This window comes from Pseudopodoces humilis, chromosome 3, assembly GCF_049639895.1.
Source record: "Pseudopodoces humilis isolate 2021_Gansu_Grassland_sample_001 chromosome 3, ASM4963989v1, whole genome shotgun sequence".
In the NCBI taxonomy this organism is placed as follows: domain Eukaryota; kingdom Metazoa; phylum Chordata; class Aves; order Passeriformes; family Paridae; genus Pseudopodoces; species Pseudopodoces humilis.
In genome coordinates, this window is record NC_142202.1 from 113171432 (window position 1) to 113196453 (window position 25022).

The 25022-nt window shown below is 57.6% G+C and overlaps 1 protein-coding gene across 8 annotated transcripts in view; it reads right to left on the bottom strand.

Moving 5' to 3' along the window:
* DTNB (dystrobrevin beta) overlaps positions 1–25022 on the bottom strand; it is a 144698-nt gene that overhangs the window by 43340 nt on the left and 76336 nt on the right. For 5 of the 8 annotated variants that reach the window (XM_088052576.1, XM_088052582.1, XM_088052578.1 and 2 more), the window contains 4 exons: positions 17669–17751; positions 16365–16478; positions 14753–14849; positions 7253–7273 (listed from right to left, as the gene is read on the bottom strand). In XM_088052576.1, the coding sequence (XP_087908702.1) occupies positions 7253–7273; positions 14753–14849; positions 16365–16478; positions 17669–17751 (315 nt within the window). Of the gene's footprint in view, positions 1–6313; positions 6920–7252; positions 7274–14752; positions 14850–16364; positions 16479–17668; positions 17752–25022 lie in introns of those variants that run through there. The other 3 variants (XM_088052577.1, XM_088052581.1, XM_088052579.1) reach the window with 2 other exon arrangements.

The window sequence follows — 25022 nt, forward strand, 5'->3', positions numbered from 1 at the left end:
TTGGAACGACTTCCATTTCACTTTGATAAATAAAAAACCCCAAGAGGTTTCAGGCTGAAAGCATCACGCGAGGCCAAAGCTGCAGCTGGAACTGATGTTCCACAGGGCCAGGCTCTTGGGTAGGACTATTTTGGTGCAGCACTATGGATAAATGGGTTCCAGGTACAGGATTTTGCCCTTCCTGGGGCACGGTGTGGTATTTCAGCGGTGTCTGATGGTTGGGATTTTGTGACAGCAGGCTGTAAATCCGCGATGTCGCAGTGCAGGAGCCACCACGCACACGGGGAAGTGAGCCCTGTCCAACCTCAGCATTCCCAATCCATCAATCCATGGTATTTCTCTAATGCTGCTGTAGCTCCTGGGTTTCTTTATCTTGCTTCCAGCCTGCTTCAAATCAGCTTTAACTACCAAAACCCCCCAGGTGAAAGGTTTTACTCTTCCAGCAGAGCCCTAATTGGTCCCATTTGTCACGGAGATCCTGGGCCAGAGGGGAGACACCCGAACCTTCAGCCACCATCCCAAGGGGCACAGAGATCTCCTGGCTCTGCCACACCTGGGATGTGCCAATGGATAACTGAGCAGGAACTGGGAACAATTCCTTCACGGAATTCTTCACCCCAGAGCCCCTCCAGTGTCACCCCTGCCATGGCAGGGACACCTCCCACTGTCCCAGTGTCCAGCCTGGCCTTGGGCACTGCCAGGGATCACAGCCCACCCTGCCAGGGAACAATCCTTTTGCAATATCTAATCCAAATTTCCCTTCTTTCAGTGTGACCCCTCACCTCTTGCCCTGTCACTGCAGCCCCCAGTGAATGGTCCCATCTCCTGCAAGGTCCCCACAGAGCCCCCTCCCCTCCTGCTGAGCATTCCCCGTGTTCCCAGCCCATTGTGGCTCCCTGCAGCTCTTCCCTCCGCTCCAAGCCCGAGTGCCAAAGTGTATCTGTGGCCTGGGGAGGTAAAGAACAAACTGGAGAGGGGCCAAGAGCGCCGAGGAAACCACCAACTTCAAAAAGACAAAAGTTTACAGGGCAGTGAGTAAAAGAGTGATTTATGCTCCACAGGATGGTTTGGTTGTGTTGGGCCGTACCTAAACCCTGCTGCTGCACAGAACATGCTTTAACAAGATGTTTCAGGGCTCCCTTTGAAAAAGACAGCCCTTAGAAAGAGAGGAGGTGGAAAAAGGGATGGTTCCCAGCAGAGGAAAGGGCCAAAGCGGAGCGATAAAGTCTGTGCAACAGATGATCAACGCAGCCCCAAATCACTGCCATCTGCTCGCAACCTTTGCCCAGAGAAATGAATTTCATGTGAGGTCAAGAAATCCCAAACTGCCATTTCCTCATTACTATTAATAAGGGCCAGGTGCCACATAAAGCAGCAGTGGATCCAGATGTCCTTCACGTGGCTGTGATTACCCCTGCAGGCTGGGTAATGATCCCAGGGAAAGTTCTGCACCCAGAGAAACACGGGCACTATTAATTCCTCTGCCACTGAATTGGTGGCATTAGGAGCATTCTCTACCCTCAGCCCAGGGGTGGGCACGGGTCAGCTCCAGGGATCTTCTCCTGCAAGGAGCGCCGGGGGATGAAGATCTGTTGGCTTCTGCTGGATTTCCCATGACTGTTCATGGAAGGGTTTTTGTGAACTTCTCCCAAAGTCCACAAAAAGAGAAGTTTTTGTGGACAGCCCTGGATCCCTGGCAGTGCCCAAGGCCAGGCTGGACACTGGGACAGTGGGAGGTGTCCCTGCCATGGCCGGGGTGACACTGGAGGGGCTCTGGGGTCCCTCCCACCCAGACCAGTCTGTGACTAAAGCAATCCCTTCTCCAGGTGACAGCCCAGACACCAGCAGCATCTCACTTGAATTTCATCAGCACCTTCTGGACACTCCTGAGCACCTGAACAAGCCCCAGCTCCCCCTGTCTCTGAACAGGACACAGCTCCTCTGAGCAGTGAAAACCTTCAGTTCTGCCCTCTGACAAAGCTGCTGAGACCTGTAACTTTTCTCTGAAAAGGGCACGCAGTGTGTGTGTCAGACTCCAGCAAGAGCCACTTTTGATGGTGCCAGGCTGGAGCAGGAGCTGGGGCTGCAGGGAGCTCAGCGCTGCTGGATCCCGTCCCCAGCAGCGCTCGGCACCCCCAGCTCAGTTACGTGCTGCAGCACTTGACTGCAGAGTGAAGAAAGCATTGTTTCAGAAGAGTCAGCATGGCTATGAAATTCAGCAGGGAAGCAATAAATATTTCACATCCTGGACTGCACAAGGACGCTCATTTAACCACTTACAGCCCATGCCCAAAGGAAATACGTCGGAGGAGATGATTCCAGAACGCTGTCGTCGCTCCTGCCAAACTCCTCGGCAGCGCCGCGTTTCCCAGGGACCAAACAAACAGCAAGGAAAGTCAGATCTTGCCAAAACAAATGCAAATCCTTGTGGAACATCTCTCCAGTCATCTCCCCACGATGGAAACACAACTGGGACAGGAATATCTGTCCCCAAATGTGGCAACAAACGATTGCTGGAAACGTCGAAGGGAAATGAGAAACGCCACCAACACATCCCAGGATGGCATCAGGAACAGGGGACAAAGGGTAGGGACACCCAGCGAGGGGGAGAGTATCTCCAATAAAAATCCCACTCTGATCTTTAATGGGATCAGTGAAATGTCCCAGGCCAGGCTGGACACTGGGACAGGGGGAGGTGTCCCTGCCCTGGCAGGGGTGCCACTGGAGGGGCTCTGGGGTCCCTCCCACCCCAAACCATTCCATCCTCCTGTGATTCCAGACCTGCCAGAGCGATGTCCAGCCTGGCCTTGGGCACTGCCAGGGATCCAGGGGCAGCCCCAGCTGCTCTGGGCACCCTGTGCCAGGGCCTGCCCACCCTGCCAGGGAACAATTCCTGCCCCAAATCCCATCCAGCCCTGCCCTCTGGCACTGGCAGCCATTCCCTGGCTCCTGGCCCTCCAGCCCTTGTCCAAAATCCTTCTCTCCACTCTCCTGGAGCCCCTTTGGGCCCTAGAGATGTCAAAGGAGCCCCTGGCCTGCCTGGGGACCAGGGGAGGCTGGCAGGTGTGGGACACCCGGCTGTCCTGTGCCACCCTCCCATGGCCCTCCCTGGGCTCTGCTGCTGCCAGGGCCCGAAATGAGGGAGAGCTGCGTGTGTGGAACCATCCTGGAGACCCCCAGCACAGGCACTGCCCCCTCCAGCCCCCACTGCCCCCACACATCCCATCACAAAGCCCAGGGGATTCTGTCCTTCCCAGCCAGTGGGGAATGCACTGAGCACAGCCCCAAACCTCGTATCCATCCCCAGTGAGCCCCCAGTGAGCCCCCAGTGAGCCCCAGTCCTGCTGGAAACGCTCCCACCCTGCTCCCTTTCCCATCCTCATCCCACACATAACGCGCCTTCAAACAAAGCAATACACGAATAATCAGAAACCTCTCTCCAGAGGTAGAAGTGGAGCCATTTCCAGGCAGGGAACGTGTTCAGAAAACGGATCCCAGCCTGGGAGCCGGGTTTGGGAGAGCTCCCCCAGAGCATCCCCTGGCCGGGCAGGCAGAGCCCGCAGCTCCGCGCCCCGGGACAGCGGCTGCGGGAGCCGGCAGGGCTGGGAGGATGAGGAAGGGAACAAACTCCTGCCTGTTTGCAGCCCAGGGATCCAAAGGGTGATTAAGGGCAGAGGAATGTGATTCAGGGAAGGCATGAATGGAGCAGAGGCCGCTCCTGGCTGCTCCCCAGCCCAGGAGAAACCACACGGCCCTGACAGCGCTCCCCGGGCTGGAAAACACCTCTGGCTCCTCCAGAGCAGGACTGGAGCCAGCCCGGGGCTCTCTGCTGCTGTCCCCGTGTGCCAGCAGGGTCACACAGGCCAGCACACCCCGCTGGTGACAGCAGCAATGGGGCACAAAACCCCCTGCGCCCACAGGGACCCCCTCCCCAGCCAACACCCCACCGTGCTTTGGGCTGGAGGGACCCTAAAGATCACCTGGTTCTACCTCCTGTCCCACGGCAGGGACACCTCCCACTGTCCCAGGGTCCAGCCTGGCCTTGGGCACTGCCAGGGATCCAGGGGCAGCCCCAGCTGCTCTGGGCACCCTGTGCCAGGGCCTGCCCACCCTGCCAGGGAACAATTCCTGCCCCAAATCCCATCCAGCCCTGCCCTCTGGCACTGGCAGCCATTCCCTGGCTCCTGGCCCCCCAGCCCTTGTCCCCAGTCCCTCTCCAGGTCCTCTCAGCCCTGCCTGCCAAGCTGGGCACCGAGGGCAGACGGGGCTGGGCACGGCTCCCGAGCCCAGGGAAATTCCTTAATGCCCCGGGATTGAGGGGGTTCTGTCCCTTCAGATGGACACCAGCTCTCCTGCAGACACCATCTCCATCCCACAGCTCCACCACAACCCAGGGGATTGTCTGTTCCTGAGCCAGCCACCCCAGGACAGTGCAGATCCCCGGGGAAGCCCTTCCAGACAGGGATCCTGACTGGTGCCCAGGGCTGCTGCTGCTCCCAGCCCCAGCCCTTCCCTGGGATGGCCCGGCCTCCCCTTAGAACATCTGCTGAGGGACAAAGCCAGGGCTCTGCAGAGTCCCTGGCCAGCTCTGAACCTCCCTGCCTCCTCTGGGAGCTGTCCCTGCCAGCATTGTGCTGCTGGTCCTGATCCACCTCCTCATCCACCTTCACCCCACACAGCCACCCCTGGCCTGGGACAGCCAGGCCTTCTCCTGCACAGCACCAGAGCTGCTCCAGGCCGGGCTGGGACATCCTGGGACAGCCTGGGACATCCTGGGACAGCCTGGGACAGCCTGGGACATCCTGGGACAGCTCCTGGGATATCCTGGGACATCCTGGGACAGCCTGGGACAGCCTGGGATAACCTGGGACATCCTGGGACAGCCTGGGACATCCTGGGACATCCTGGGACAGCTTGGGACATCCTGGGATAACCTGGGACATCCTGGGACAGCCTGGGACATCCTGGGATAACCTGGGACAGCTCCTGGGATATCCTGGGACAGCTCCTGGGATATCCTGGGACATCCTGGGATAACCTGGGACATCCTGGGACAGCCTGGGACATCCTGGGACATCCTGGGACAGCTCCTGGGATATCCTGGGACATCCTGGGACAGCTCCTGGGATATCCTGGGACAGCCTGGGACAGCCTGGGACATCCTGGGATAACCTGGGACAGCCTGGGACAGCCTGGGACATCCTGGGACAGCTCCTGGGATATCCTGGGACATCCTGGGACAGCTCCTGGGACAGCTTGGGACATCCTGGGACAGCTCCTGGGATATCCTGGGACATCCTGGGACAGCTCCTGGGATATCCTGGGACAGCCTGGGACAGCTTGGGACATCCTGGGACAGCCTGGGACATCCTGGGACAGCTCCTGGGATATCCTGGGACAGCCTGGGACAGCGGGAGGTGTCCCTGCCAGGGCTGGGGATGGAACACCATGGGCTCCAAGCTCCTTCCCACCCGGCCCAGACTGGGCTTGGCTGTTTCCATGGCGATGGACAGAGCCCAGCAGCCTGTTCTGAACGCCAGGGCTGCTCTGAGTGTTCTCCAGAGCTGCCTTTCCACCCCAGCCAGGCTGGGCTGCTCAGCCAAGGGGGGAGCCTGTCCTGGCATTTCCAGGCTGCACCTTCACAGCAGCTCCAGCCACTCCAGGCCATGCAAAGGAAGGATGCAAAGCTTCAATTCCTACAATGTTTCCTTCAGTAGGTCAAAACCTGCCTTTCTTGAGCTTCAAATCAATTGTGGCTCCTCCATTCCCGATTCCAAAGGAATGGGCCCGGATGGAATGTCACTGTGCTGATGTGATTTTCGTTTTGGCTCTTTCTCCTCCTCCTGGCACAGTGTTCCAGGGAAAAAAGGGACACAAAACTCATCAGCTTCTTCCCTGATCTGATATTCTCCCTTTTTCTATCTGCACAATGCAGATGAGAGTGCAGAAAATGGAGCTCACAGAAAGCACAGCCTTTCCCTGCAGAGCATTGCTGCCGGGAGCGGAGCTGGGGACGAGAAGGACACACTGAGTGCCATTCCACTGGCACTGGAGAGCAGGGCTGGCCGTGTCCTGGGGCTTCTCCTTCCCCCAGGACACTCCCTGAAGCTCCAGCTCCCTTCAATAAACCAAATCCCTCCCTGGGAGGGTGGGGAGGGGCTGGGCTGGCATTCCTGGATCCTGCCCTGACCCCTGGCAGTGCCCCAGGCCAGGCTGGACACGGCAGGTGTCCTGTGGTTTAACACGTGCTAACGTGACAATCACGGTTCCAGGACGTGGAATCCGTGGCTTTGGTGTCCCTGGTAGCTCCGGGAGAGGTTTAAGGTCCCTTCCCACCCAAATCCAGGATTCCATGATCACCTGGGGGTGAGCTGGGCTCCAGTGGAAGGTGCCCACTCACCACTCACCCAGACTGGGTTAAAGCAACCAAAGCCCAGCCAGGAGCGACCAGAGGCCGGCTTCAGCACACGTCAGACTGCAATGTTTCCAGCAGCAGAGGCCACCCCAGAATGTGTTTCCCTACAGCAAACAGGGGCCGGGGACCGTGCCCAACATCCAGCAGAGGGTGCAAACCACCGTGTGGGCACTGAAAGCTGGGGTGTAAGGGAACCGTGTTCTGCCGGGGAGCACACGCTCAGCATCTGGCTGCTCCCGAGGAAAGCAGAAGGGCTCCCTCTGGAGTGGATCCCGAAATTCACACACGGAGCTCGGCTCTGGGCAGGGAGAATGGGAACGAACAGCAACCAAGGCGTTCTCGTGTCCTGCTCCTGCCCCGCTCCCGGGGACACGCAGCGCCCCGGGACTGCCCAGGGAGCCTCCGGCAGCAGCGCAGGATGTGCAGCCATGCCCGGAATATTAAACCATTCATTACTTTCCACGCACGGACTTGTATGTGGCAAGGGGGCAAATGAGAGGATTCCTGAAGGGACAAGAAAGCTCCCTCAGCCCGTGGAGCTCCCGAGGATCTGCCACAGGAGGGGGGCGAGGCCAGCTGAGCATCCCCACGCCCACGGCCATGCACGATCCCACAGGAGCCCCAGCAGCCCAGCCCGTGGCGATACAGGGATAACACCTCCCTGCACAAACCCTGCTCTGCTGGCAGCTCACACGGGCTGTGCTCCAGCTCCCAGGCAGAAAAAACCCTCCACCATTCCCAGGGTTCGTTTGCATACAAGCCAATTAACAGAAAATGGATTTCATGCGGCAAGGAAATACAAAAAGTCAGATCACCTACAAAGTGAAGTCAACTTACTGCCTGCTTTTGCTCTTCTTCCTGGAGACGAGGGCAAAAGGTGAAGAGAGAGAGAGGAAAGGTTATTTATTGTGTGAAAATGAAAATTCTCCCCCAAAGCACACAGTGAGGGGACAGCACGTGGTGCCAGCCCTGCAGGAGCCAGGACACAGGGCTGGGGGGTGACATTTGTCCCATTGTCACCTCCCAGGGTGGTGGCCCCAGGCACTCAGGTGGGATGGGGATCACAGTGCGGCTCCCTGGCAGACGGGACAGGATGTGCAGGGGTGTCTGCTCCTCCAGGAGCTGTCCCTGCCCACGCTGGGGGAACTGGGGGGGCTCTGTGCTCCCTCCCAACCCAACCTGTGACCCTGGCACACACCAGAGCCATCCCCTGGCACTGCCAGACACAGAAATGTGCCAGCACAGAGCCCCAGCAGCAGCAGCCGTCCCCTGGGCACTGCAGGGCAGAGCAGCCACGGCTGGGAGGGGACACGGCCCCAGAGATGAGGAGAGAGGCACAGACAGCAGCTCCTGGGCCGCAGTGTCCCAGCACAGACCGCTCCTGACTTGGAGGACAAAAAAAGGTGAAATATGGGCGGATTCCTCCCTGTTTGAAGCAGGGAAATGGCCACTGTGAGCGGGCCTGGTGGAGGCACATCCTGCCTGCACTGCAGGAGCATTGCTGGGATTGTCACCAGGCCAGAGTCTCCTTGGTGATTCAGACATTTCCGTGGAGTTTGTCCTCTCACAATTTTTTTTGAGGAATTTTTGAGCCTGTGTGTGACACAAGGGCTGCCCAGGGTGCTGCTGAGCCTCGTGTGTCCCAAAGCAGCGATTCCAGCACTTCCAGGTGACTCCCTGCACACGGAGGGGGCAGCAGCAGCACAGCCCCCCAGAAATTCAGGTCATGGAATTAAAATCCGTGGGATGAAAGCTCCTTCTGGCCTGGAAATCCATGAACCCATTTATCAACCTTCCCTCGCTGATCTCCCGTCTGAGCAGGATTAACCACAACCTTTCCCTTAATTTAAAGCAGCTTCTTCTCACTGACCACTGGGAGCTGCTTTCCCACCAGAGCAAGGGGGGGCTGGGGGAAAATCCCACGCTTTTGGGCAGGTATTTTTGGGTTTGGGGGAGAATCCCACGCTTTTGGGCAGATATTTTTGGGGTTTTCTCCCAAGACTCAGGGTTCCTTTGGGTGTGCCTTTGGTGCTGTTTGGCAGATTTCCCCACATCCCAAATCCCACACGTTTCCCACCAGGACTCACGGCACCAGATGGGGACCCAGGCCAGGGGAAAGATCTTAAATGATCTCCAATCCACAAAAAAACGTTGTTAGTTTGAAAAAGGAGGCCCTGGCATCAAGTCCAGATGTGCCTGAGCCCTGTCAAGAGGGATGGAGCGGGGATAAATCACCAGAGCAGCCCCAGGAAATTCCCGTGGAGGAAATGGAAGCAGAGAAATGGGATGTGTCTGCTGCATTTCCCTGGAGCCCTGGGAGGAGCAGGCAGAGCTCCAGGGAGGGCTCATCAGAGCCACAGCACGGCCTGGGTGGGCAGGGACCCCAAATCCCAGCCTGCACCCACAGCTCCTCCATCCCAGGGGGCTGCAGGGGCTGAAAAACCTGGACACTTCCAGGGATGGGGCAGCCACAGCCCCTCTGCCCTTCCTTCCCTTCCTGCCCAGTCTGTGACTCCATGAAATTCCCATGTCTGGAACCCAACACTCCTGGGGAGGATTTGTGGGAACACTGGAAAACCCCAAAGCTGAACCTCAACAGCCTGGGGAGAGCCCTGTGAGAACAGCAGGGCAGGACCCCAGGGGGCAATTAACTCAATTAACAAATTACATCAGTGGTCAGGAGTCACAGGATGGAATGGTCAGGAATCACAGATCTGGGAATGGTCAGGAATCACAGATCTGGGAATGGTCAGGAATCACAGATCTGGAATGGTCAGGAATCACAGATCTGGAATGGTCAGGAATCACAGATCTGGAATGGTCAGGAATCACAGGATGGAATGGTCAGGAATCACAGATCTGGAATGGTCAGGAATCACAGATCTGGGAATGGTCAGGAATCACAGATCTGGAATGGTCAGGAATCACAGATCTGGAATGGTCAGGAATCACAGATCTGGGAATGGTCAGGAATCACAGGATGGAATGGTCAGGAATCACAGATCTGGGAATGGTCAGGAATCACAGGATGGAATGGTCAGGAATCACAGGATGGGAATGGTCAGGAATCACAGATCTGGGAATGGTCAGGAATCACAGATCTGGGAATGGTCAGGAATCACAGATCTGGGAATGGTCAGGAATCACAGATCTGGGAATGGTCAGGAATCACAGATCTGGGAATGGTCAGGAATCACAGATCTGGAATGGTCAGGAATCACAGGATGGAATGGTCAGGAATCACAGAACTGGAATGGTCAGGAATCACAGGATGGAATGGTCAGGAATCACAGGATGGAATGGTCAGGAATCACAGATCTGGAATGGTCAGGAATCACAGATCTGGGAATGGTCAGGAATCACAGATCTGGAATGGTCAGGAATCACAGATCTGGAATGGTCAGGAATCACAGATCTGGGAATGGTCAGGAATCACAGGATGGAATGGTCAGGAATCACAGATCTGGGAATGGTCAGGAATCACAGGATGGGAATGGTCAGGAATCACAGGATGGGAATGGTCAGGAATCACAGGATGGAATGGTCAGGAATCACAGGATGGAATGGTCAGGAATCACAGGATGGAATGGTCAGGAATCACAGATCTGGAATGGTCAGGAATCACAGATCTGGGAATAGTCAGGAATCACAGGATGGGAATGGTCAGGAATCACAGGATGGGAATGGTCAGGAATCACAGATCTGGAATGGTCAGGAATCACAGATCTGGGAATGGTCAGGAATCACAGGATGGAATGGTCAGGAATCACAGGATGGAATGGTCAGGAATCACAGGATGGGAATGGTCAGGAATCACAGATCTGGAATGGTCAGGAATCACAGGATGGGAATGGTCAGGAATCACAGATCTGGGAATGGTCAGGAATCACAGATCTGGAATGGTCAGGAATCACAGGATGGAATGGTCAGGAATCACAGGATGGGAATGGTCAGGAATCACAGGATGGGAATGGTCAGGAATCACAGATCTGGAATGGTCAGGAATCACAGATCTGGGAATGGTCAGGAATCACAGATCTGGAATGGTCAGGAATCACAGGATGGAATGGTCAGGAATCACAGGATGGGAATGGTCAGGAATCACAGATCTGGGAATGGTCAGGAATCACAGGATGGAATGGTCAGGAATCACAGATCTGGAATGGTCAGGAATCACAGGATGGAATGGTCAGGAATCACAGATCTGGGAATGGTCAGGAATCACAGATCTGGAATGGTCAGGAATCACAGGATGGAATGGTCAGGAATCACAGATCTGGAATGGTCAGGAATCACAGATCTGGGAATGGTCAGGAATCACAGATCTGGGAATGGTCAGGAATCACAGATCTGGGAATGGTCAGGAATCACAGGATGGGAATGGTCAGGAATCACAGATCTGGGAATGGTCAGGAATCACAGATCTGGGAATGGTCAGGAATCACAGATCTGGGAATGGTCAGGAATCACAGATCTGGGAATGGTCAGGAATCACAGAACTGGAAATCACAGAACCAGAGTGGTCGGGAATCACAGAACTGGAATGGTTTGGCTGTTCCAGGGACCTTTGGCTGTCCCAGGCCCTTTCCCAGCTCTGACCCCAAGCACCACAGCGTGGGGAGAAGGGATGAACCTCCAGAGGACACCTATGGATGCCCTTCCCCAGCTGGGCTTTCCTGGAGTCACGGAATGTCCTGAGCTGGGAGGGACCCACCAGGTCCATCCAGGGCAGCTCTGGCAGCCTCAGGGCTGGGACCATTCCCTGGGGAGCCTGGGCAGTGCCAGCACCTCTGGGGAAGAGCCTTTCCCTGATCCCCATCCCAAATCCCCTGGCTGTTCCCTGGCTCCTGTCCCACAGATCAGAGCTGGAGCTGCCCCTCAGGGGAAGCTGCTGACACCTACAGGGTCTTTCCTCACTCTCCTTTAGAGAGGGATTTGAGGCCCCAAAAATGCCAGGCAAGAAGAGCTGGGTGAGCTGAATCCAGCCCTAAATGGTGAAATGAAGGCAGCATTAAAAATGTAAAAAATACTGCATAAGAAAATGGAAAAAACCCATAAAAGCTTAACAGCTGATGTAAATTATACATGAACAGTTCTGAAGAGCTCCAAGTGATGAGAGAAGCTAAAACCTGGCGGGGAAAAATCGTGTCTGGCAGGGCTAAAACCACTGAAAATGAGAGCTGGAAATAAACACCAACATCAGGAACAAAACAGAGCCTGGAGGCAGTGCTGGGGCTGGGGGTGAAATCCCGAGCAGGGGAGGAGGGAGGGATCCTGTGTCTGCCTCATCCCTTCCCCTGGAGTCTGCAGCGGCAGACAGGGAGGCTCTGACACCAATAATGACAAAAGGTGTCAGAAGTATCTACAAGAAATGATATTTTTAGCTCAGCAGGCTGGGGAATTTGCAGCTTAAAATAATTACCTGAGCCAGGAGCTACCTGGGGCAGGGCAGGGAGGTTGTGATGGATCTTGGAATGCCCAGGGCTGGCTGTGGATGTTCAAATAGGGAGGGGAGACAACTTAAACAAGAGAAGTTTATTGGGGTGACCTAAAAGGGACCTTGCAGGGCCCAGAGGGGCTCCAGGAGAGCTGGAGAGGGACTGGGGACAAGGGCTGGAGGGCCAGGAGCCAGGGAATGGCTGCCAGTGCCAGAGGGCAGGGCTGGATGGGATTTGGGGCAGGAATTGTTCCCTGGCAGGGTGGGCAGGCCCTGGCACAGGGTGCCCAGAGCAGCTGGGGCTGCCCCTGGATCCCTGGCAGTGCCCAAGGCCAGGCTGGACACTGGGACAGTGGGAGGTGTCCCTGCCATGGCAGGGGTGACACTGGAGGGGTTTCAGGTCCCTCCCAACCCCAAACCCCTCTGGGATTCCATGGCCCCACCCTGTCATTACTTTATTCACATTTAGGTGTCAGGAATGCTGACCCAGGGCCCCACTGACAGGTGCCACAGCAGCTTTAGGACTTCATGGAAAGGAAATCTCGCCAAGAAAAGATGATTTGGTTATTTGAACGTGTCCCAGGTTTGGCTCCTGAAGGCACAGAGGCAGGAAATGGGCAGGGCAGGGGATTTACCCCCAGCACGAGATAACTCCATGCTGGGTGTCTGACAGCTCCCAGAGGAACCAGGCAGGAAGGGCAGTGCAGCCCCTCTGGCTGCTGAGGCTCAGGGAGGAACTCAACATCCAGCTTGCTTTTCCCAAATATAAAACATTTCTGTTAAAAAGAACCTTCCACAAGCTGATGGAGCAGGGGGCTGGGAGGGGCTCAGCTGTACCTGTTTAAATTGATACAAATTTAAATTGATTTAAAGGCCTGAGTGAGGCTGCCTGGCCTGAGCTGAACTCAGGGGGGAAAAGTGCTCCTGGATTTAATGGAGGAGAAGCAGCGGGTGCAGGCCAAAGGCACACTGCAATCCAGGCAGGAATCTTCAACTGTTCAGGCAAATTTGCATTGGCAGGGAATTTTCCACTTTGGATTCCTCCAGCTCCAGAGCAGATGTCCTTCTGGAAGAGCCTTTAATTGGGGAGAGGCTGGGGGGCTCCAGGGGGGGAAACACGAAGGAGCCCACGGTGCCAGGGGTGGGAGCCAGGGGGGAAGGGAGGGCTCAGAACAGGGCAGGGCTCTGGCACTCAGCTCTGGGGAGCCCCAGGATGGAGCTGGGGCAGCTCTGGGGGTCCATCCCGTCCTGGGCATCCTCACCATGGGATGGAGCTGCAGGGGGACAAGGGCTGGAGGGCCAGGAGCCAGGGAATGGCTGCCAGTGCCAGAGGGCAGGGCTGGATGGGATTTGGGGCAGGAATTGTTCCCTGGCAGGGTGGGCAGGCCCTGGCACAGGGTGCCCAGAGCAGCTGGGGCTGCCCCTGGATCCCTGGCAGTGCCCAAGGCCAGTTTGGACACTGGGACAGTGGGAGGTGTCCCTGCCATGGCAGGGGTGACACTGGAGGGGCTCTGGGGTCCCTCCCAGCCCAAACCCCTCTGGGATTCTGGGATTCCTGTGATTTTAGAAGTCAGACATTGATGAGCTGAGCAGGAAAAACACAGAGCAGAACCAGTGGCTTCAGGAAAAACAGAATTCCCAAACAGGGCCAGTGTGTTGTGCTCAGGGAATAAACCAGGCCCTGCTGAGGAGTGTTGGATCATCACCCCCTGTAAGGACAGCCCTGCCCCAGGATGAAGGGAAGGGACTGGAATTCTGTCCCAGGATGAAGGGAAGGGGCTGGAATTCTGTCCCAGGATGAAGGGAAGGGACTGGAATTCTGTCCCAGGATGAAGGGAAGGGACTGGAATTCTGCCCCAGGATGAAGGGAAGGGGCTGGAATTCTGTCCCAGGATGAAGGGAAGGGGCTGGAATTCCAGCCCAGGATAGAAGCCCAAGCTGAGGAGTGATGGCACTTGTGAGTCCCAGGGAATTCATTGTTCTCTCTGAGTGTAGAGAGGTTCTGAATTTCCCTGGAACCATCCAGATGTGCCAACAGCTGATCTGTCACCCCTGTGCCACTGTCACCCCTATGCCACTGTCACCCCCCTATGCCACTGTCACCCTGCCAGGTCTCTCCCTCCTGCCCCCTCCCACAGCACCTCTGGGGCTCCTGGCCCTGCACCAAAGGCTCTCCAAGGTTTTGTCTCTCGCTGTACAAACTCTTGTTTGATTTGGAGCAGACAGAACAAAGGTGTGACAGAGTTTCCCAGCCCAGTCTCCAGCTGGGAGCTCGGCCCAGGGGGGACTCCAGGAAAACACTGAAGGAGCTTCCTGAGAAACCCCAGCAAAGATGTTGTGTTGGAGCTCAGAGCCAGCACCAGAACCCCCAAACAAACCCCAGATGTGGCAGGGTCAGCTCACACAAACCCCAGATGTGGCAGGGTCAGTTCCCTCACACAAACCCCAGATGTGGCAGGGGCTGTGCAGGGTGAGAACCCCCAAACAAACCCCAGATGTGGCAGGAGCTGTGCAGGGTGAGAACCCCCAAACAAACCCCAGATGTGGCAGGAGCTGTGCAGGGTGAGAACCCCCAAACAAACCCCAGATGTGGCAGGGGCTGTGCAGGGCCAGCTCCTCATCCCTGGCAGTCTCATCCTGCCCTGCTCCCAGTTTGTTTCCCAGGGGGAGTGGGAAGTACTCAGCCCCAGTTACCAAATCCAACTTTGTTAAACCACTCCAAATGTCAGTGTTTCACCCCCACAAACCTGGAAAAGCATTAACCCCCTGCACCCCACGCAGAGCTGGGGTGGAGATGGCTCCTGGCAAACTCAGCCTGCTCCTCAGGAAGGGTTTTAGGGGATCCCAGAGCACCCGGGGAAGGCAGGGATTTGCTGCCTTTCCAACAGCAGATTCCTTACTTTGAGCAGCTTCATCAGCCCCTCCAGCTGCACCATCAGCTCTCTCCTGCTCTCCTGCAGCGCTGACATCCTCTGCTCCAGCTCATCCTTCCTCTGCCTGTGCCAGGGAGAAAGGCACAAAATAAACCCCAGGGGTCTCCACCCTCCCCGGGGAGTTCTGTGTCCAAGTGACCTTGGGTCCCACCTCTGTCCTGCTGAAACACCTGGAGTGAGGCCCAGGGACATGGAGGGGACAATTCCCACTGAAACACCTGGAGTGAGGCCCAGCACCAGGGACATGGGGAGAGCTGGGGAGGGACTGGGGACAAGGGCTGGAGGGCCAGGAGCCAGGGAATGGCTGCCAGTGCCAGAGGGCAGGGCTGGATGGGATTTGGGGCAGGAATTGTTCCCTGGCAGGGTGGGCAGGCCCTGGCACAGGGTGCCCAGAGCAGCTGGGGCTGCCCCTGGATCCCTGGCAGTGCCCAAGGCCAGGCTGCACACTGGGACAGTGGGAGGTGTCCCTGCCATGGCAGGGGTGACACTGGAGGGGCTCTGGGGTCCCTCCCAGCCCAAACCTTCTGAGATTCCAGGTTCCCGTGGTCCTGCAGGCAGGAGGAAAGGCAGAGCTGCTCTGCCAGGCAGGGATCTGCCAGGACACGGACCCAGGGCCTCTCCAAGGTCAGCAGAGCTGGAGCTGACCCATCCCCAGGGCTCCCTGCAGAGCTCCAGCCCCGGGACAGGATTTTCCATGGATTATCATTCCCCTGCTTTCACAGCCTGGATTCTGTGCAGCACTGAGATCAGGTGCTGGCTGCTGCTCACAGACAATCACAGTCCAATATCCTGCCCATCCCACACAACCTGCCAGCTGGAATTCCTGCAGGAGTGAGGGTTTGGGGTGTTTGGTTGCTCACGAGGAGACAGCCCAGGCAGTGACCCTCAGGATCCCGGAGTCCCTGAGGCTGGAAAATGCCTGCAGGATCCCCCAGTGCTGCTGACTCCTCCTTCCCAAACCTCCCTGAGCTCTGCCACCAGGATTCCCTTCAGGGGAGCCTTTTCTTTCCTCCTGAGCCCTCCCAAGCAAAGCTCAAGGAGCTGCCCCAGCCCCGGTGTGAGATGGCTCTGCCAGGAGCTGCCCCTAGCCCAGCCCAGCCCATCAGCCCAGCCACCCAAACCAGCCCAGCAGCCTCAGTAGCCCATCCCAGCAGCCCCAGTAGCTCCAGTAGCCCATCCCAGCAGCCCCAGTAGCTCCAGTAGCCCATCCCAGCAGCCCCAGTAGCTCCAGTAGCCCATCCCAGCAGCCCCAGTAGTCACACAGCCCATCCCAGCAGCCCCAGTAGCCCATCCCAGCAGCCCCAGTAGCCCGTCCCAGCAGCCCCACAGCCCATCCCAGTAGTTGCAGTAGTACAACCCCGCAGTCCCAAAAGCCCCAGCAGCCCATCCCAGTAGCCCCACAGCCCATCCCAGCAGCCCCACAGCCCATCCCAGTAGCCCATCCCAGTAGCCCCACAGCCCATCCCCGCAGCCCCAGTGCCCCTCACCGCAGCAGCCCCACAGCCCATCCCAGTAGCCCATCCCAGTAGCCCCACAGCCCATCCCAGTAGCCCATCCCAGTAGCCCCAGTGCCGCTCACCGCAGCAGCCGCAGCTCAGCCAGCAGTGTCGGGTTCTGCTGCGCCTTCTCTGGCGTGGGCTGCGAGGCCTGCTCGTGCTCCAGCCGCAGCCGCTGGATCTCCTGCAGGATCTCCCTGGCCGGGAAGGGAACGGGAGGACAGGGTCAGCCCCGGGGCTGGGCTCACCCCTGGGGAACACCGGGAGCACGGCCCCGGAGCGGCACTGCCGCATCTCCCGGGGCCACGTGTCCCCAAGGGCCGGCACGGAACGGGCTCGGACAGCTCCGGGACAGCTCCGGGACAGCTCCGGGACAGCTCCGGGACAGCTCTGGGTGATCCAGGATCTCCAGGAACCGGCCCAAATACCTGCAAGGTCTCCTGTTAGAGCACTGAGACTCCAGCAGTGCCAGGGCCGAGCTGTTCCTGCTCTCCAGGAACTGGTTCTGCTCCAAACTTCCCTGGAGCAGCCTTTTCCCACTGCTCAGGGTGCCTGGGGACAGGGCTGGGCAGGCTCTGGGTGCCAGCTGGGCACTGGGACACCATGGACACAGCTGATCCTCTGGAGCAACAAAAATCCTCTGCTTGGCTTTGGGACCGACCCCAGAGCCCCTCCAGTGGCACCCCTGCCATGGCAGGGACACCTCCCACTGTCCCAGTGTCCAGCCTGGCCTTGGGCACTGCCAGGGATCCAGGGGCAGCCCCAGCTGCTCTGGGCACCCTGTGCCAGGGCCTGCCCACCCTGCCAGGGAACAATTCCTGCCCCAAATCCCATCCAGCCCTGCCCTCTGGCACTGGCAGCCATTCCCTGGCTCCTGGCCCTCCAGCCCTTGTCCCCAGTCCCTCTCCAGCTCTCCTGGAGCCCCTTTGGGCCCTGCAAGGGGCTCTGAGCTCTCGCTGGATCCTTCTCCAGGTGAGCACCCCCAGCTCTCCCAGCCTGGCTCCATGGCAGAGGGGCTCCAGCCCTGGAGCAGCTCCAGGGCCTCCTCTGGGCTCTCTCCAGCAGCTCCAGCTCCTTGTGCTGTTGGGATCCCCAGGGCTGGGGTCTCACCTGAGCACAGGGGCAGGGGCCCCAGCCAGGACTGGGGATTTCTGGGATTTCTGGGATTTCTGGGATCAGAGCCCAGCTCCCAGTGCTGGTGCAGATGATTTGAAGATTAGAGAAGATCAGCCCCTCCCTGGGGAACAGGGGCAGGGCAGCCCCTCCCCAGGATAGTTAACTAGCGTTAATGACTAATTGATCAGTTAATGAGGGAAGTGCAGCCCAGCAGAAGCTGTGGAAAGGACGTGGTCAGTGAGAGCCCGCAGGGGCTGTACCCGCTCCGTACCTGTTCTTGTTCTCCAGCTCCGCTATCAGCTGCCGCTGCTGCCGGTTGGCATCGAAACTGAACGGCAGGTCTGGCGGGCGGGGCTGGGGACAGAGGGACACGGTGACATCAGGGACACTGGGGACACCGGGACACAGAGGGACATGGTGACATCAGGGACACTGGGGACACCGGGACACAGAGGGACACGGTGACATCAGGGACACTGGGGACACCGGGACACAGAGGGACATGGTGACACTGGGACACAGGGACACCAGGACACAGAGGGACAGCAGGGACACTGGGGACACTGGGACAGAGAGGGACACTGGGACAGCAGGGACAGAGAGGGACATGGTGACACCTGTGACACCAGTGACACCAGTGACACCCACCAGTGACACACACCAGTGACACCCACCAGTGACACCAGTGACACCCACCAGTGACACACACCAGTGACACACACCAGTGACACCAGTGACACACACCAGTGACACACACCAGTGACACCAGTGACACCAGTGACACACACCAGTGACACACACCAGTGACACACACCAGTGACACACACCAGTGACACCAGTGACACCAGTGACACACACCAGTGACACACACCAGTGACACACACCAGTGACACCAGTGACACACACCAGTGACACACACCAGTGACACCAGTGACACACACCAGTGACACACACCAGTGACACCAGTGACACACACCAGTGACACACACCAGTGACACCAGTGACACCCACCAGTGACACCCACCAGTGACACCAGTGACACACACCAGTGACACCCACCAGTGACACACACCAGTGACACCAGTGACACACACAAGTGACACACACCAGTGACACCAGTGACACACACCAGTGACACACACCAGTGACACCAGTGACACCAGTGACACACACCAGTGACACCAGTGACACACACCAGTGACACCGACCCCTCACTGCATGCAGGGTTTGGAGTCAGCCCCAGAGCTCCCAGCCCGGGGTCCCATCCAGGGGTCCCAGCCCCAGGGGTCCCATCACAGGGACTCCAGCCCTGTCCATGTCCCCAAGTGCCCTGCCCATGTCCCCAAGTGCCACACGGGCTCCAGCCCTGCCAGGCCAGGACAGACTGCAGCCACCTCCCACCCTCATCCTCACTGGCCTCACCCTGGGAGAATTTGGGGTTCCTGGGATTGTGATGGTGAATCCCATCCTTGTCATAAACACAGGGATGGAATCCATCCCCACATTCCCAGGGTGCTGCTTGTCCTGAGGGGAGCTCCTGTCCCTTCCTGTCCCTTCCTGTCCTGTCCCATCCTGTCCTGTCCCTTCCTGTCCTGTCCCATCCTGTCCCATCCTGTCCCATCCTGTCCCATCCTGTCCTGGAACTGTGTGTCTGTTCCCTCCCCTGGCAGCATTCCCATGCCAGGACCCTCGGCTGTGATTCCGTGTGGGTTCAGCTCCCTGCCTGCCCTGCAGCTCCAGGGATTCATCCCCTGCTCCATCCCTGCCCCAGCATCTCCTGCAGCTCCACCTGGGAGCCAACAGCATCAGCCACAATCACTAAAAACCCCAAACAACTCAACCTCTGCAAGGCCCAGCTCTCTCCCAGCAGGAAAGTCATAGAATGGATTTAAATCGAAATTTTATCTTAAATTGAAAGGTGTCCTGAGCACCCCACAGGAGCAGTGAGAGCTGCCAGCACTGCAGTGCATTCCCCAGCAAGGGCCATTAATCCTGAGTGAGCCACACCTGGAACCTCCAATTGTTATCAATAACTCCATAAACTGTACTGGCTTCCACTATGATGTATTTACCTTTGCAAATGATTATTCATCACAACTTTGAACTTGTACAATTCGTAATCACGTTTAAGTGCTCTTGACAGAGTGTGGTCAGTATATCAGAGTTCAGGCTTACACAAAATATTGAAATAGAGTTAATAATGGTAACTTTTGCAGGATGTTTTTCTGTTTGTAACTACAAACAGAAATTTTGAGAATTCTGACAATTATGAGAAGAGCTCAATCAGTTTGTGGAAGCAGCTGAAGCTGTCTGGATGACTGGGTGACAATACTGAAGCACACAGGTGACGTGGAGAGAAAAGGGGCACAAAGGACTGCATTCCCTGGTTATTCCCTGGTTGTTGTTGTTGTGAGGAAATGGCACACACAGCTCCCCAGAATCAAATCTACACTCCTGCATGACCAGTCAGGGCTCAAAGCAAGCTCCAGGATTCCCAGAAGGAGTAAAAGAACTCCAAGGAATGCTTGAATATGTATGACCTTCATGAATATGCATTGAGCAAAGCAAGGAGAGGTGTGCAGGGGGAGTTGTTGAGGCTCTGGGGTTCACCAAACACCCCCAGACTGGCTCCTGCCCCTTCTGGCCCTCACTGAAGCTCTTCAAGGGTGAGCCTTGCTGCTCTCCACACCAAGGCTCACAGATTGGGGATTCCAGGATCCCCAGAGCAGGAGCAGAGCTCCCACAGCACATCCAGGGATGAGTCTGAGCCACGCTGCCCCTCCCAGCCCTGCTTTGGGGGGCTCTGGCCAAGCCTGGGGGTGCTGGCAGCACATCCCAGATCCCAGGAGGAGCTGTGTCCCTGTGCCACAGCTCCTGGGGGCTGCAGGCAGAGGAAACAAGGGACAGCAAGGGCTCAGAAACCTCCTGCAGGAGAGGAGGGAGCCAAGAAGCAAAGTGCAGGTGGATCTAACAGGAGACCTGGATTACTCAGTCTTTGTTTTAAAATATTCTATCAAATCACGCCTAAAACCCGAAGGGAGGGAATGTCCCAGCCTTTCTTTAGGTGTGGGCAGCACTGGGGAGGTGCCAAAGGGATGTGAGCAGTGCCCGGTGCTGAGGGAGGAGCAGCCCAGAGCAGCGTGGGGTCACACCTGGCTGCTGTGGCTCCTCCACAAACCTCCCCTCACCATCCCCTGGTCCAGAGCTGAGTGTTCATCACCTGTGTTCATCATCAGAGCCCCTGTTCAGCAGCTGCTCCTGCAGTTCTGCACAGCTCAGGACAGTCCTGGGCGTCCCTGGGGCTGCCTCACTCCCCCAGAGCTGTGGGGAGCACCAGGAACACCTGGCTCAGGATGGAGCTGGGCTTTTCAAGGAGAAACCCTGAGGCTGTGGGAGCAGAGCTGGAGCTGGTGGCAGAGGGATGCAGGAGGCAGAAATGGAGAGCTGGTGCTGACAGGGGTTCCTTTCTCCTGGAAATGTTGTCCTGAAGCACACAAAAGCCCTCTGTGGGTGTGCCAGGGGGAATCCTGCAGCTCTGCCCTGCTTGTGTCAGGACACAGCACCTGAGGGAACAGGAGATTGTTCCTCAGCTCAGGCCGAGCAGAGCAGCAGAGGGAGACAAACAGATGAAGCTGTGATTGAATCAAAGTTTGGATTGTTCTCTGGGGGTTTGCTGGATTTATCCGTGCTCCAGCAGAACCAGCACCGCCCCAGCAGAACCAGCACTGATCCAGAACCAGCACTGCCCCAGAACCAGCACTGATCCAGAACCAGCACTGATCCAGAACCAGCACTGCCCCAGAACCAGCACTGATCCAGAACCAGCACTGATCCAGAACCAGCACTGCCCCAGCAGAACCAGCACTGCTCCAGAACCAGCACTGCTCCAGAACCAGCACTGCTCCAGAACCAGCACTGATCCAGAACCAGCACTGCCCCAGAACCAGCACTGCCCCAGAACCAGCACCACTCCAGAACCAGCACTGATCCAGAACCAGCACTGCCCCAGCAGAACCAGCACTGATCCAGAACCAGCACTGCTCCAGAACCAGCACCGCCCCAGCAGAACCAGCACTGATCCAGAACCAGCACTGATCCAGAACCAGCACTGCCCCAGCAGAACCAGCACTGATCCAGAACCAGCACTGCCCCAGAACCAGCACTGCCCCAGAACCAGCACTGATCCAGAACCAGCACCGCTCCAGAACCAGCACTGCCCCAGAACCAGCACTGATCCAGAACCAGCACTGATCCAGAACCAGCACCGCCCCAGCAGAACCAGCACTGATCCAGAACCAGCACTGCCCCAGAACCAGCACTGATCCAGAACCAGCACTGATCCAGAACCAGCACTGATCCAGAACCAGCACTGCCCCAGAACCAGCACTGATCCAGAACCAGCACTGCCCCAGAACCAGCACTGCCCCAGAACCAGCACTGATCCAGAACCAGCACCACTCCAGAACCAGCACTGATCCAGAACCAGCACTGATCCAGAACCAGCACTGATCCAGAACCAGCACTGCCCCAGCAGAACCAGCACTGCCCCAGAACCAGCACTGATCCAGAACCAGCACTGATCCAGAACCAGCACTGATCCAGAACCAGCACTGATCCAGAACCAGCACTGCCCCAGAACCAGCACCGCTCCAGAACCAGCACTGCTCCAGAACCAGCACTGCCCCCGAACCAGCACTGCCCAGAACCAGCACTGATCCAGAACCAGCACTGATCCAGAACCAGCACCACTCCAGAACCAGCACTGATCCAGAACCAGCACTGCCCCAGCAGAACCAGCACTGATCCAGAACCAGCACTGGTCCAGAACCAGCACTGCCCCAGAACCAGCACTGATCCAGAACCAGCACTGATCCAGAACCAGCACTGATCCAGCAGAACCAGCACTGATCCAGAACCAGCACTGATCCAGCAGAACCAGCACTGCTCCAGAACCAGCACTGCCCCAGAACCAGCACTGATCCAGAACCAGCACTGCCCCAGCAGAACCAGCACTGCTCCAGAACCAGCACTGATCCAGAACCAGCACTGCCCCAGCAGAACCAGCACTGCTCCAGAACCAGCACTGCTCCAGAACCAGCACTGCTCCAGAACCAGCACTGCCCCAGAACCAGCACTGCCCCAGAACCAGCACTGATCCAGAACCAGCACTGATCCAGAACCAGCACTGCCCCAGAACCAGCACTGATCCAGAACCAGCACTGATCCAGAACCAGCACTGATCCAGAACCAGCACTGCCCCAGAACCAGCACTGATCCAGAACCAGCACTGATCCAGAACCAGCACTGCCCCAGAACCAGCACTGATCCAGAACCAGCACTGCTCCAGAACCAGCACTGATCCAGAACCAGCACTGATCCAGAACCAGCACTGCCCCAGCAGAACCAGCACTGCCCCAGAACCAGCACTGCCCCAGAACCAGCACTGCTCCAGAACCAGCACTGATCCAGAACCAGCACTGATCCAGAACCAGCACTGCCCCAGAACCAGCACTGATCCAGAACCAGCACTGCTCCAGAACCAGCACTGCCCCAGAACCAGCACTGATCCAGAACCAGCACTGCCCCAGAACCAGCACTGATCCAGAACCAGCACTGATCCAGAACCAGCACTGCCCCAGAACCAGCACCGCCCCCCCAGAACCAGCACCACTCCAGAACCAGCACTGATCCAGAACCAGCACTGATCCAGAACCAGCACCACTCCAGAACCAGCACTGCCCCAGAACCAGCACTGCCCCAGCAGCTCCCACTCCCTCCCCAGGGAGGTTCTGGCTCCAGGGGACAAGGGCAGAGCAGCCAGAGCTCCTTTAGGGGACACAGCCGGGTGCCAGGGGTGTCACTCCTGCGGGGAGGGGACATGTGCTGCAGCACAGCCCTGCAGGAACAGCTCCAGGCTCTTATCCCCTCTGGGAGGACACAGCCACGGACGGGCTGAGCCCACCCTGAGCCACCGACAGGTCCCAGCACACGTTCAGGAAACCATTCTGCTCACACCAACCCCTCTCAGCACACACTGCTCCTCCTTGGACAAATATTCCTTAAGTCTTTTTGATGTTCTTTTCCCATTCCCCACTTCCATCAATGCCCAGATTCACAGAAAATCGCAGCTGGGACGTTTCCAGTCCATGCAGAGCAGGGCCAAGGCACAGAAAACGCTCAGGAACTGGTCTTGTGGAGCTCTGAACCTCTCCAAGGAGGGAGATCCCAGTTCTCTGGCCAAACCTTGGACAACAGCATCTGACCATTATCGTGGTGAGAAAAGCCATTTCACACCCCACAGACACCCTTGTCCCCATGGGTGTCACCCTGCCCCGGAGCCCGGCCTGGCCGAGGCAGGGAGAGCTGTCCTTGGCAGGGAATAGAGGAGCTGCCAGGAACCAAAGCCCTCAGAGCTGAGATCCCTCCAGAATGGGAGAAATCCGCCTGTTCCAGCTGCTGGCACTTCTGGGGCAGATGGTGGAGCCAGTCAGGAACTGCAGACTCCCCATGGCCGAGCTCTGGCCACAACAGAAACCCTCCCTTGTCCCCCTGTCCCTCCCCTCTGTGCCCCACAGCAGCCCCTGGCACTGCTCCAGCACCTGCCCTGGATGGGGCTTAGGGAAAGAGCAGGAATTGCCCCCAGGTCCTTGAGGAGCCTCAGCAAACTCCAGCTGCTGCTCCCTGGAGCCCCAGAGCTGCTCCAGCCCCGGCCCTGCCATGGCCACACCAGGCTGGGCTGATTCCTGCCTCTGGAACCTGCAGCTCCCCAAGTTCTCCACCTGCACAAGTCAAGCCATGACTAAGAGCTCTCCCAGCACCTTCCAGCGTGACAGTGACTCAGCACTTGGATTTTACAGGATTGCATGGAAATTTCCTCCTCTTCCACCTAAACCCAAGCCCAGTGCTGTGTCCCCTCGATGGCTCAGCCCTGCTGGAGCACAGAGCAGCTCTGGAGCTGCAGCCCTGGGCACGGGGAGTGGGGACTGACAGTCGGAAATGTTCCAGCAGCACCATCTCATCAGGGTTTTACACACAGATCTGCCCAAGGCAGGGTCTGGGCTGCCCCAGGGAAATTGGGGAATGTGGGAGATGATCCCTGCAAACCCTCCTCTCCTTCCCTATGGATAAAGACAGGGAGCCACCGTCCAGCTCGCCTGCAAATGTTCTGTGGGGTCCCAGAACCTCTCCCTGAGCTCCTGTAGTTCTGTCAGGGCTTTTAGCAGCTGGAAACGTGTGGGCTTTCCTTTATTTCCTCCTGTAAGGAGCTGCAGACACAAAGCCACCTTTCCCTCTGGAACAAAGCCACCCCCAGCACTCTGCCACGGTTTGTGGTGCTCACATTCATCTCCTGCAGCCTGAGCAGGGCTGATCTGATTCCCACTGCCCTGAGCTCACTGCCAGCACACTGCAGGGGCACAAATGGGGAACTGAGGGTGGTTTGGGGACCTGTGGGGCTGCACACACAGAAATCGGTGACCCCAGGCAGGTTTTAGGGAACCCGTGGGGCTGCACACACACAAATTGGTGACCCCAGGCAGGTTTGGATGCCTGTGCTATTGCACACACACAAATTGGTGACCCCAGGCAGGTTTTAGGGAACCCATGGGGCTGCACACACACAAATT